This window comes from Panthera uncia, chromosome D4, assembly GCF_023721935.1.
Source record: "Panthera uncia isolate 11264 chromosome D4, Puncia_PCG_1.0, whole genome shotgun sequence".
In the NCBI taxonomy this organism is placed as follows: Eukaryota; Metazoa; Chordata; class Mammalia; order Carnivora; family Felidae; genus Panthera; species Panthera uncia.
The window spans coordinates 29,413,885-29,428,162 of NC_064807.1; the positions used below are offsets into that span (position 1 = coordinate 29,413,885).

Sequence of the window (14,278 nt, forward strand, 5' to 3'; positions counted from 1 at the left end):
ATCAATGCACAGAAATCGGTTGCATTTCTATACCAATAATGAAGCAACAGAAAGAGAAATCAAGGAATCTATCCCATTTACAATTGTGCCAAAACCCATAAAATACCTAAGAATAAAAGTAACCAAAAAGGTGAAAAATCTATACAGTGAAAACTATAGAAGGTTTATGAAAGAAATTGAAGAAGACACAAAAAAAATGGAAAAATATTCCATGCTCATGGGATTGGAAGAAGAAGTATTGTTAAAATGTCAATACTACCCAAAGAAATCTACATATTCAATGCAATTCCTATCAAAATAACACCAACATTCTTCAAAGAGCTAGAACAAACAATCCTAAAATTTGTATGGAACCAGAAAAGACCCTGTATAGCCAGAGCAATCCTAAAAGAAAACCAAAGCTGGAGGCATCACAATCCTTCAAGATGTATTACAAAGCTGTAATCATCAAGACAGTATAGTACTGGCACAAAAACAGACACTTAGATCAATGCTACAGAAAAGAGAACCCAGAAATGGACCCACCAACATATGGCCAACTAGTCTTCGACAAGGCAGGAAAGAATATCCAATGGAATAAAGACATTCTATTCAGCAAATGGTGTTGGGTGGACGGTGACATGCAGAAGAATGAACCTGGACCACTTTCTTACACCATACACAAAAATAAACTCAAAATGGATGAAAGACCTAAACACAAGACAGAAAGCCATCAAAATCCTCAAGGAGAAAGCAGGCAAAAACCTCTTTGACCTTGGCCACAGTAACTTCTTGCTCAACATGTCTCTGGGGGCAAGGGAAACAAAAGCAAAAATGAACTATTGGGATCTCATCAAGATAAAAAGCTTCTGTACAGTGAAGGAAACAATCAGCAAAACTAAAAGGCAACCAATGGAACAGGAGAAGATATTTGCAAATGACATATCAGATAAAGGATTAATATCCAAAATCTATAAAGAACTTACCAAACTCAACACCCAACAAACAAATAATCCAGTGAAGAAACGGGCAAAAGACATGAATAGACACTTCTCCAAAGAAGGCATCCAGATGGCTAACAGACTCATGAAAATATGCTCAACATCACTCATCATCAGGGAAATACAACTCAAAACCACAATGAGATATCACCTCACACCAGTCAGAATGGCCAAAATTAACAACTCAGGCAACACCAGATATCGGTGAGGATGTGGAGAAAAGATCTCTTTTGCACTGCTTGTGAGAATGCAAACTGGTACAGCCACCCTGGAAAACAGTATGGATGTTCCTCAAAAAATTAAAAATAGAACTACCTTAAACCTAGCAATTGCACTACTAGGATTTATCCAAAGGATACAGGTATGCTGAAGAGGCATGTGCACCCCCAATGTTTATAGCAATACTATCAACAATGGCCAAAGTATGGAAAGAGCCCAAATGTCCATTGACAGATGAAGGGATAAAGAAGATATGGTATATATATATATATATATATATACCTACCATGGTATATATGGTGTGTGTGTGTGTGTGTGTGTGTGTGTATATATATACATATATATATAATTGGGGTATTATTCAGCAATAAAAAAGAATGAAATCTTTCCATTTGCAACAACGTGGATGGAACCAGAGGGTATTATGCTAAGGGAAATTAGTCAGAGAAAGACAAATATAGTATGACTTCACTCATATGAGGACTTTAAGAGACAAAACAGATGAACATAAGGGAAGGGAAACAAAAATAATATAAAAACAGGGAGGAGGACAAAACATAAAAGACTCTTAAATATAGAGAACAAACTGAGGGTTGCTGGAGGGGTTGTGTGTGGGGGATGGGCTAAACGGGTAAGGGGCATTAAGAAAGACACTTGTTGGGAGGAGCACTGAATGTTATACGTACGGATGAATCACTAGAATCTACTCCTGCTAACTAACTTGGGTATAAATAAATAAATAAATAGTTACCATGTAACCCACAATTCCACTAGGTATATACCCAAAAAAATTGAAAACATATGCGCATATATAAACTTGTACACAAATGTTCATAGCACCATTATTCATAGTAGCCAAAAAGTTGAAACAACCCAAGTGTTCATCAACTGATGAACTGATAATTAAAATGTGATCTATCCACACACTAGAATACTATTTAACAATAAAAAGGAAACAAGTGCTACAACATGGATGAACCTTGAAAACATTATGCTAGGTGAGAAATAACAAAAAGTCACGTATTATATGATTCCAGTTATATTAAAAGTCCAGAACAGGCAAATCCATGGAGACAGAAAGTAAATTAGTGGCTGCTTGGGGGATGTGAAATGAGGAGTGACTGCTGATGGGTACAGGACTCCCCCTAGGGGGTGATGAAATGTTCTAAAATTATTCTTAAAATTTATGATGGCAATGGTTGCACAACTCTGTGAGTACACTGAAAACAATCTGAATGTAAACTTCAAACAGGAGAATTATACAGTATGTGAATTAACAAGCCATCATAAAAACATATCAATATCAGCAAAACAAAAAGATGCACATACAAGGATATACATTTTTATAAGTTATTTATAAGATTTTAAAAGTCAAAAATACCTAAATGCAAAGCAAAAGGGGTCATAAAATAAATTATGTTTGGTCATAATGAATAAGTATTAAGTAACAACTGTAAATCACCTTTTGAATACTTATTAACACAAGGAAATCTCATGCTCTAATCTTGAGAAAGAGGAATAGAAAATCTGCATTTAGACATATATATGTGCACGTGCACACACATACACACACACATACACATACAGAAAATTTATTTTAAAAATCCACAATCAGTGAACAATGGTTAATATTGGGTGGTGGGGTAAATGGTGATTTTTGTTTTCTTCTCTTTCTTCTATAGTTTCTGTATTTCCTACACTACAAAAATGTTTATAATCAGGAATTTGTTTTTTAAAGATTGAGAAAGAAAAATTATTTCCAAAACTGACTTAAAATGTATAAACTATAAGAGCTGAATTATGGAACATGTAGCCAAGCCTTCTAATTTTACTGATGATGTAACCAGAGCCCCAAGAGGCTCATTGTCAGCCATTTGTCTGTGTATGAACCTGAAATAGTCCTTTTCTCTTCTCTGGTCCTTTTCTTTCTCTCTTCATGAACCCCCTACTCACCTACACACACACACACACACACACACACACACAAACAGCACAAAAAAAATTGAGAGACAAACCTTAAGGGCATTATGTTAAGACAAATAAGTCAAACAGAGAAAGACAAATACCATATGATCTCACTCATACATAAGATCTAAAAAAAAAAAAAAGAAAAAAAAAAAAAAAACACCTGTGCTCATAGATACAGAGAACAGGGAATGGGCAATATGTGTGAAGGTGGTCAAAAGTACAAACTTCCAGTTAGAAAATAAATAAGTCCTGAGGATGTAATATACAGCATGGTAACTGTAGTTAATGATACCATATCGCACATTTGAAAGTTGCTAAGAGAGATCTTACTACAAGAAAAAAAAATTGTAAATATGTGTGATGATGGATGTTAACTAGATTTATTGTGATCATTTTGTAATATATACATATATCCAACCGTTATGCTGTACACCTGAAACCAATACAATGTTACATGTTAATTATATTTCAATTTTTTAAAAAACTAACAACAACAACAAAAAGATTTGAGGGATTTCTTTTCTCAAACTGGATCCTGTTCTAAAATTCCTACAGGATTAGATAGAAAGACCCACCCGTCTCCCTCCCAGCCCATTAGAGGGCAGTAGCAAGTCAGGCCAGGCTAAGACCTCAGCACAGTGGATAAATGACAGAGAGAATAAACATCATTTCTTGGCATCAGAAGCAGACAAACTTGATTAAAATCATGCTGACCCTGGGATGACCATCTTCAACTTTCTTTGGCAAGCGTTAGCTTAAGGAGTCTTTTGAAGTGGGGCATTCTGGTTCCTATCCCACACGAGCAAGAAATGGATGATGCCCCAGGGAACTGCCCCAGTCACAGCTCCCAAGTTTTTTCAGAGCAGCAGCCCATAATCACCTCATTTTCCTGCTCCAAGTGTTGTCAGAGGGATTCTCCAGGCTTTGGCATCCTGGGAGGTAGCACGGATGGAAGGCTGGAAGAACACAGAGTGAATCCTTCCATCTAAATGACCAGCTGCCGATGCTGTTCTTTGGAGTTCCAAGCCCTCCAAACAAAAAGAAGAGAATCGGGCAAGAGACAAGAGCCTGGTACTGCTCAGCAGAAACAAAAGTTCAGAAAATTTGGCAAGCCTCCCTCTTCCCAAATGATTCCCAGGCAATGGTAAATTTGGAAAATGGTCAGTGTTGAAATTGAGGCACATGGGCTTGGCTGCAAAGGCTGATGGCTCCTCTCTCTCCACAACGTGTGAAAGTGAAAAACACATTGTTGGAGGGAATAGTGTCCACCCCTTGCTCTTAAGCTCAGTTAAAGAACCTTATCCCAGGCAGGTAGGACTCTACTATAGTCTGGAAGATGACCCACATTCAAATCCCAGCCCTGCCACTCACTGGTCAGGTAAACCTGTGGGCATTTCTCAACTTTTTTTTTCTTCATTTCCCCACATGTAAAAGGAAAGTAATATTGATAGAAGATTATATTAATAGTTCCTACTTCCTAAGAATAAAGAGGATTTACATAGTCCTTGACTCATTATTAGTACTCAACAAATGACAGCTAGTTTCTAGTGTTAGTGGTTACAGAGATAAAATATAGAGCTTTTTCACTCCCATTTCAATCCAACATACTGAGGCCTTTGTTATGAAGAAATCTTCTCTTAAAGGCCCACAAAAAGCTTGTGAGACAATCAGTCATTCAAACCAACTCAGCACTAATACATTGGATAAACCCACATATTATAAAGCTAAAAACTATATCTAAAATCTGCCTCAGGTTGTATATACTGAAGTGCATTTCTTTTCTCTTCTAAGCTGCCAGTTGTGGAAGTTCCTCCCCAAAGGCAAATTTGCTAGGATTTGATGTGAAGGCTTAGAAACAATGTCTATACTTTTAGAAGTTGCTGCATCAGTAGTTGAAATGCCAAGTAACTCCCCATCATTGATACATGCTAGGACAAACACTTACTGTAAGATTAATTAGTAAGGCTCATTGTATTTTCTAAAATGGTGACAACAATAGTTCCTGTTACACATGGTACTTCTCCCATCAGGAGGTAGGTTTGTGTTCCCTCCCACTGAATCTGGAAAGGGTTGGAATAATGTCATGTGACTTCAAGGCTAAGTCATATAAGACAGTATGGCTTTCTCTTAGTTTTCTTTTGAATGCTCATTCTTGGAACCCAGTCACCGTGCTGTGAGTAAAACCAAGCAGAACATAGAGGAGACATGTGTAGGTTTCCATCTAGCAGCCCAGCTGTGGTCCCAGATAATAACTCCCATCAATTGCCAGACAAATAACTAAGCAATCATTCAGATGTTTCCAGCTTCAGAGGCTGACTCATTTCCAGCCTTTGAGTCTTCCCAGCTGAGCTCCTAGATATCATGGAGCAAACCAAACTATCCCATTGTGCCCTTTCTGACCCACGAAATCTGTGGCACAAGAAAATGGTGGTCATCTTATGCCACTAGGTTGGGGGATCACTTGTTATATGGCAATAATACCTAGAATAGCTAACAAGCATAGTTGTCTCACATTTAAGCAAGTGAGACTTTAATGTCTGTAAGATATCACCTACTTTGCTGAAATCTTGAATTCCACAATGAGATATTTATTCTTTGAGCTTAAAGTATTATCCCTTTTGAAACATAGAGAATAGACAGTAGCCCCAATTCAGGAGCCACCAACTATTAATGGTATGACTTTGAGAAAATCACTTAATATGTGGGTCTTATGTTGCATCTCTTTCCTCCAAATCTAATCTCTGTTCTTCCTCCAACCCCTGATCTGGTATCCCAGATTAACCTCACAAAATACATCAGTGAACTAGCTTCCAGTTAGATGTGACCAATAGCAGGCACCAGCAGGAGACCCAGAGAACAGCAGGGAAGTGAAGTTGAGGTATTTATTCTTGCAAAGGAAAAACACTCCTGTTTCTCCTCTCAACACTCTACTCCCAGTAATTCTGGTCACCAAATATGTGGAGAGGTTCCCACCCCAAGCAATTCTCAGACACCCACTCGGTGTCCTGTAATTTAACTCAATTCTGACACTCTTTACCTGAAGGGAGCATCAGATCCCACGGGTTAAAGGCTGTCCTATAACATTGCCCCCATTTTAGATGCCAATTGCAAATCCAGGTTATCACCTAAGCTTCTGACCAATTTAGTGGCTATAAAATGAAAGTGCCCATGACCCCTCCTCAGGTTCACTCATTTGCTGGAATGGCTCACAGAACTGAGGAAAGTAGTTTACTTACTAGATTGCCAGTTTATTATAAAAGAATACAACTCAGGAACAGCTGGATATAAGAGATACAGAGGGCAAGGTATATGGGAAAAGGCATGGAGCTTCCCTGCCCTCTCCAGGCATGCCACCTTCTTAGCACCTCCACATGTTCACCAACCTTAGAAGCTCTCCAAAACCCATAGTTTATAAAGCCTTCATTATGTAGGCACGATTGATTAAATCATTGGTCATTAGTGATTGAACTCAACCTCCACCCTCTCTCCCCTCCCCAAAGATTGTGGAGTAGGAATGAAAGTTCCAACCTTCTAATCACATGGTCAGTTCCTCTGGCAACCAGCTCCATCCTTAGGGGCTTTCCAAAAGTCACCTCATTAATATAAACTCAAGCATGTTTGAAAAGCGGCTTGTTACGAATAAAAATGACACACTTATTGCTCTTATCACCTGGGAAATTCCAAGGAATAGAGATGAAGATAACATATATTTATTATTAGAAATCACAATATCACAATCCTCTCTCCCTCTCTATGGGGTGGCCACAACTTGTCAGCTTCTCTCAGCCAAGGGTCACAGCTCCTCTGAGACAGCGATCCTTACACTGTTCTTTCTCCAGCCCTCTCCTTCTTCCTCTCCCTTCCTCTGACCACCAGCCTCCTCTCTCTGTCTCTCTCATTGGGTCTGTAATTGCTCCCTTCCCAGCCCCTTCAGGCTTTGGGGTAATAAAAGCACCACTCTACTAACTCCGATGACTTCTCTATGGCCTCCCCACACATTTGCAAATAATTCCTCAAATTGATCAATCATGCCTTCAGTTTCAGAACTCTGAGTTTCTGATTCTTCATTGTCAAAAAAAGATTCAACCCACTCAGCTTCCTAGATCAGTCAAGATAATCAACTGAAAGTCTCAGCCAGGGCCAATAACAAAAAGAGAAAGCACACTGAGCATTTCAAACAGAAGGGATTGAGTAGAAGGAATTGGTAACACTAAATTCAGAAGGCTGAAAGGGCAAAAAGAGGATACTAGGTAACTCAGCTATTAGTGGCTGCAGGACTGGTAGAACCAGTGGAGGAGGTGGTGTTTCTAGGAACTGAGTGCTCCAAGGGGGAACCGCTGCCTGGTCAATGCCCAAACGGGGCATTGTGAAGGGTGGTAGTACATCCTTGCAGGCTGCTTCCTGGTTGGTGCTGAGTGTGGCTAACACTGTCCCCTCTGCAGAAGGATGGTAATAAGAGTGTGAATAGGAAGGAGTTTCCCTGGCCCTCCTACCTCCTTTTCTCTCCCAAATTGGCCTCCCATGGGCAGAATCTAATGCAAAACCAGCTGGCATAAGTGTCTTAAGACCAGAGTCTGAAACTTCCTAGCCCAGCATCATAGATCAGAGTATGAAAGGTGGGGCTTAGGACGGAAGACAACAAGTAAATAACCAATACATATGGGCACTGTAAAAACATTCTGTACTGTAGTTATTGTTACCCATAATTGAGAAAATTTAAGTAGGTATCTACACCTCAGAATGAATAACTTTTCCCAGTCTTTTCCCCAGAGCAGGCTTAATAAAAGCTATGATATTACAGCCCATGATTTCCAACCTTACCAAGGTTTTAAATGTTCTATCTACCCTGTGCTTCCCCCAGAATATCAAAATGTCCCATAAATTCCAACCAAATCTCCCAGACTCCTTTTATAAATAGAGCAGCAATACATAAATTCTTTTTTCACACTACTAATGCCAATGATGGTCTCAGAAAAGATGAGTGCCACCAAGTGTCAGCAGCACCTAGAGCACGGTGATGTCATGGGGGTAACACTCTTGACCAAGGCCAGCCAAAACAGGGTTGCCTGCTGCTGTGCTCCTCCTCCAACTCCCTCAAGAGCTGATGGATAATAGTTCCCCAAAACACCATCTCCATGTGTTGACAAGTAAAGCCCTCAGCCCAGCACCCTTAAAGCTGGAGACTTACAAAAATTTCATTTCTGCAGGTATCAACTCCTGCATTAGAGTAATGGTTTTTAAACTATTTTTATCAATATATGCTTTTCTGTTTTATTTTTGTGAGCACAGCCTGACATAGAACCCCAAATATAAATAAAATAGATAAAGCTGGTTATGCATTAGTTGAAATGGGAGGGTCCCAGAAACTGGCCTGATGCAGCTGTTGCCTGCACAACCTTCCCCTAGAGTTTTCTGGGTCTCTAAAGAGCTCAGGTTGAGTGCTCTAGGACGAGAGCAGTCTTGGTAAAGTTTAGTAACTTCAGACATTCTTTTTTTTCCCTAAGTTTATTTAATTTGAGAGAGACAGAGAAAGTATGAGCAGAGGAGGGACAGAGAGAGAGGGAGAGAATCCAAGCAGACTCCACATGGTCAGGGCACAGAAGCTGACTTGGGGCTCAAACTCATAAAACTGAGAGATCATGACCTGAGCAGAAATCAAGAGTGGGACGTTTAACTGCCTGAGCCACCAAGGTGTCCCCTTCAGACTTTCTTTAACATAGCTATAAAGTAGCTTATAGGTATAATTGTTCTGAATATGCCAAGTATCAAAGGCTTTCTTCTCACCACATTTATGTTATAATCCCATGTAGAAATTCCTCTAGTTTCTCCTATAGACACTCCCATCTTCTCACACAGAAAGCCACAAAACCCCACTGCACAACACATTTTTACACTACAGCTTTTCCAAAGATCTCCAGACTCAAGTAAAATGGAAAAAAAAAGTTGTATTTTCAGTACTGTATTCATGACACAGCATCTCCAGCTTCAGAGGAGTGGCAGGTGCTGGTCTGCTCATAAGTTTTCTGCAGCCAACACGGAACTTGGAGAACAATGCTGGATGGAGCATCAGCCCACTTGGACTATATGGTGTTGGTATTGTGCTTGAGGTAGTCCATGTATTTCTTCTGGAATGTGCTGCTGTACAAAACCCAGGATGGGATCAGGTTCAGGAAGCTCCGCTTAAATAGACAAAAACATGAGTGTTTGGGGGGAAAAAAGAAGAGCAAACAAGTTACAACTAAACATCTCAGTTTATAGTCATTATCTTTAAAAATATTTTTCTTTTTTTTAAGTTTATTTATTTTGAGTGACAGACAGAAAGCATGAGCAGGGAAGGGGTAGAGAGAGGGAGAGAGAAGATCCCAAGCAGGATCCAAGCAATCAGCATGGAGCCCAACACAGCACTCAAACTCACAAATCATGAGATCATGATCTGAGCCAAAATCAAGAGTCAGACACTTAACCGATTGGGCCACCCAGGCGCCCCTAAAAATATCTTTCTGACTACTGAACTTAAGTCTCAAAATCTTTTAAGCATTTGCTAAAATTTAAAAATTTTGTAGCACTTTCTCAGCAAGCAAGATTTTCTCAGAAACCAAAACAGTCACTTGTACAATCGGCCCAGAAGAAATTCTAAATTAAGAGAACTCTGTTCAGAACTCACCCCACACCCCTTTCTCCTTCTCTTAGTAAGCACTTCCTCTTCCTGGTGCCCAATCTCCCCAGTGTCTTCAGGTTCTTTTTACCAAGGTTCTACTAAAATGAGATTCCAGAAAACAGTCAGAAATGCTCTTATTACCTTACACAATGCCTGAGGCATAATAGGTGCTAAGCAAATACACAAATGCATAGATGAATTCACGAACAAAAGTCTGACACAGCAAGGTATAAATTACTAACACAGAGCATTTTCTTGGAAAAGGAGTAGGGTGTTTCAAGCCAAGGCATGAATGCTTAGTTGGCTGCATGTCAGGCATAGGCACAAGCATTGGAAGGCTTCTTGCCCTCAAATCATACCCATGTCCTATAAAACTGGTCCAGACCCCCATAAAAAATCATTTTGTCTACATTGTAATCTTGGGCATCCAACATTCCTGCTCCCCACTAAACAACAGGCTTTCAACCAGAGGAAGATGTGAGCTTTTCAGGGAGTGTTCATATTCTTCAGACAGCTCAGATTCTCAGACCATTGCATTAATTGAGATATTTCTAAGCAGGGGACCAAAGACAGCTTCTGGGAACCAAAGTAGAACTCTTCTTCCACCAACCAAGTCAATGAGTGAATGCAACTTCTTCCTCAAGGACTTCATCTTTCTCCCCTTTAGAGCTTTTTAATCTTACAGCAAAATCAAGCCCTTTCATTAGCTCTGCCTTAAACTAAATATTTTGGCTTAGTGAAGTCATCCATAAAGAAAATAAATGATTCCAGGTCCCTAGAAAATGTTCTAAAAGGTCCCTTCTTCCATCTCCATTGCTGTCTACCCCATACCAACCTAGAAGGATGGTATAGATGAAACCAGGAAAAGCATGACATTGAGCTAAAGTGGACTTAAACCCTAGCTTCACCATTACCAGTCAAGTGGCCTTAGGCATCTGATCTAGCTCTGAACTTAAGTTTCTTCAACTGTAAAACAAGATCCAAATGACCTACCTTACTAAATGATTAGGAGGATTAAGTGAGGTAACCTCAAGTACCACACAGACTCTACCTTAGAGATTCCATTCTAATGTCAGTTCCTGCCCTAAAACTCCTTGGGAGTAAAGAGCATGTTGTCTTTGCCTTGCCTTTTTGTAATGGAATGGTTTTTTGTTTACCAGTCGATTCTACTTGATTACTCATAACTTTAGATTCAACAATCTTTCTAAGTCCCGGCAAACACTAAATTGGCTTTAATGATTTGTGTGTTCTCCTTTGCTTTCTCTTTTACTTTGACAGGCACAAGGACTCTTTTGCCTAGTCTGTACTTGGCATCTGTTTGCCAGAAGAGATCTGATCTGTTACATAAGAAATCAAAAGAGAGGAGCTCCTGTGTGGCTTAGTCAGGTAAACATCCAACTCTTGATGTCAGCTCAGGTCATGATCTCAGTTTGTGAGATCAAGCCCTTCATTGAGCTCTATGCTGAGAGTGCAGAGCCTGCTTGAGATTCTCTCTCTACCTCTCTCTCTCTCTCTCTCTATCTCTATCTCAAAACAAACAAACAAACAAGCAAACATTACCAAAAAAAGAAATCAAAAAAGAAAAGCCAAACATTTTTTTCAACTTTTGACATCTAGAATTGCATTATATAGCAAAGCAACATCCTTGAAAGCCAGGCTATTGGCTCAAGAAAACATTTTCTAAATGCTGATGGATTCCATTAAAGACATCAACATCCCAGAGGATGTGTGTCCTTTGATATGTGTGTCCTCTGGGCTTAGGCTGGGTAGAGGGCTGGGGAACCAGGGGATTCAGATAAAGAATACGAAACTGTGTTAAATAAGTAAGGGTGGCACTGAAGGCAAAGGGGGAGATATGGAACATTATCTCAGCATGGTGAGGGAGGTGCTGACATTCGTTTATCCAGCATGAGTCAAGTCCATGTTGATGGTGATGTGGAAGTGAGAGCCAGAGCATGTTTATGAACCAAAGCTGCAGAAGGACTGCAGGGCTATGGCTGGATGAGGGAAGTAGCAGAGATTCAGAGGTCTGCAGTTATCAGCTGGCAGTTCACTGGCCAAGCCAAATGGACAGAAAGGGTCACCAAGCACCAGGTAGATGTGGGACATCAGCCACACACACTTAAGGACCAGCAGGAAATAGTGGAGATTTTTCTTCCCAATATCATCTCAGTGAGAGAGTCAGGAGAAAGGGATGCTCCCAGAAAGACTGAAAACTTTAAATAATAGACAAAAGCACATTTTCTAAATATGTAGTTTAGATTACCAGATCAAACTAAATTTAAACTCATTGTACATTTGTTTATCCACCACGCAGCAAGTGGTAATCTGGAGAAAGACCAGATCAGCAATAGGCAAAATAAATATCTAACGGTCTTTCTGCATGTCCACTTTGTAAAAGTGTGTGTTAAATTGGTGATTCTGCACACTGTTGGGGTTCTACAGTAAAAGTAGCAAGTAGTTCTCTAAGTCAATTCAGTATCTCTTGTAGAGTCTCTGTAAGTCCCAAGAGGTAATTGAATGCTTTGGGAAGATTTAGTGTATTCACCCATGAATCCTTCTAGCACCTGAGAGAGAAAGAGACAGTGGGGAGAAACCAAATTCCCATGGTAGAAAAGCACATGAGGCAGAGGAGAAAGTTGAAATATGAAGGGAAAGTATAGATCTGTCTAAAATGTGTTGGTGATACCAGCAACAGAACTGCCCTGACACTGTGTGTGTTTGTTTTCAGTATCAGCATGCAACAGTCAAATCTACCTGTGTTTCATGTTTGTGGTTGCTTCTAAAAGCAGCCTAGGGACAGTAGGAACTCCTCATACCGTATGCCACTGAATTTTATTCCCACATTTGGTGGAGTCCATGCTGTGCAAGAGCCAGCTTGTTCTTGCCCAAAAGAGCCAATCATGCACACTCTTAAATTCAAGTGCCATGACAACACAATGGTAGCTATAAACTCAGCCATGGGGGAGCTCTTAAACCATGGAAATCAGCAAACACTATAAATAAAGGTTTTGGGTTTTTTTTTTTCCTGGAAAGCCAGTTAGCTAAACATTTCCTAACACAGGGGGCCAGAGAAGACATTAGCAACCCCTTTCACCCCCACCCACGGAAGCTCCCTGTGTCTTGGTCTGCCCTTTCCAAGCACTCAGGAAGCCACCTTACTTTTTGAGGAAAGAAGTGAGGCAGCCAAGGGTGATATTTGCCAATTTTGGGATTATCTATGGTCTGAGCACCCAGGCCTCCAGCTTCTCCTCTTTGCCACATATGCTCTTTAACTGGCTATATTACTACTTAGTAGCATACCCTCTGGCAGCACTAAAGGAAACAGTTGACTGTTCCAATAGCAAGGAAGAGCTCTACTGGGGTTGCCTGCACACCTGCCTCTCTTGCTTTGAGAAAGAATTTATCAGTTACCAAGATTTCATGGATGAGGCAGCCACAGGTTTCGTCTCCAATCATGACATAATTCAGTGATTCTTTAACAAACTCATCAGCAGTCTTGGTTACCATGTTGGTGTTTAGATACTTTGTCATTGGGGTTGAAACAGCATAGGGGGTCAGCACCTACAATGGGAAATAAAGGCCATAACACAGGAGCAATCTGTCCACACCTGAGCAATTAACACTTATTTTAACCACCTCTTCATTTTCCAATTCTGTTCTTCCTGTAAAAAGTCTCGGGATCTTAACTGATAATGGAGCACTGAAAAGGCATAAACTGGCACAGAGCTGTGAATCAGAAAGGCTGGTTTCTGGTTTAACTTTATCACTAACTCAAGCTGAGACCTTAGCCACAACCATGTCAGGTGGTTCAAATGTACATGGGGTGACTGAGGACATGAGTTATCTCTTAGACATGGTGGCCAGATTTCAACAATAAAAATGTAGGACACTCAGTAAAATTTGAAATCCAGACAAACAAGGAAAAAGATTAAAGTATAATATGTCCCAAGTATTACATGACCTACACCTATACCAAAAAAGAAATTACTATTATCTGAAATTCACACTAAACTGGATGTCCTATATTTTATCTGGCAACATTGCCTGAGAAGTTTATTTCTAACACATACAGCCAAAGCTGGAGCAATGCAAAGCTCTCTGGATTCACACTTTCACGCTTCAGTTAGGAGCCAGGAGTGGCACATACCTGATGATCTTTCCTATTGTGGTAAGAAAAATAAACAATCACACATTGTGCCTTGCAAACTCAACACCATGTTTCCACCTGGGATCTCACCACACTGTGTCCTAGCATGAGATTTCATAATGGGGTTTCTTACTTTATTCCCAGACAGAGACCTCGGCATCTTTAGAAAGAAAAAAAAGATCCATGCTTGTTTTCTTGGTTTTATTTTTCCTCACATCACATTTTCTTCACATTGATGAGGGAGCATAAGGCATGTTGAGGGCAAAATACAAGCTAGCGCATGCATGCACACACACACACACA

General features: G+C 40.1%; 1 protein-coding gene across 2 annotated transcripts in view; it reads right to left on the reverse strand.

Annotated features, from left to right (window-relative positions):
• Window positions 1-6,394: 6,394 nt before the first annotated feature.
• Window positions 6,395-14,278, reverse strand: part of HSD17B3 (hydroxysteroid 17-beta dehydrogenase 3) — a 51,212-nt gene continuing 43,328 nt past the window's right edge. For both annotated transcript variants that reach the window (XM_049634340.1, XM_049634330.1), the window contains 2 exons: window positions 13,240-13,389; window positions 6,395-9,346 (listed from right to left, as the gene is read on the reverse strand). In XM_049634340.1, coding sequence (XP_049490297.1) covers window positions 9,248-9,346; window positions 13,240-13,389 — 249 coding nt within the window. In that variant the 3' untranslated portion in view covers window positions 6,395-9,247. The remainder of the gene's footprint in view (window positions 9,347-13,239; window positions 13,390-14,278) is intronic.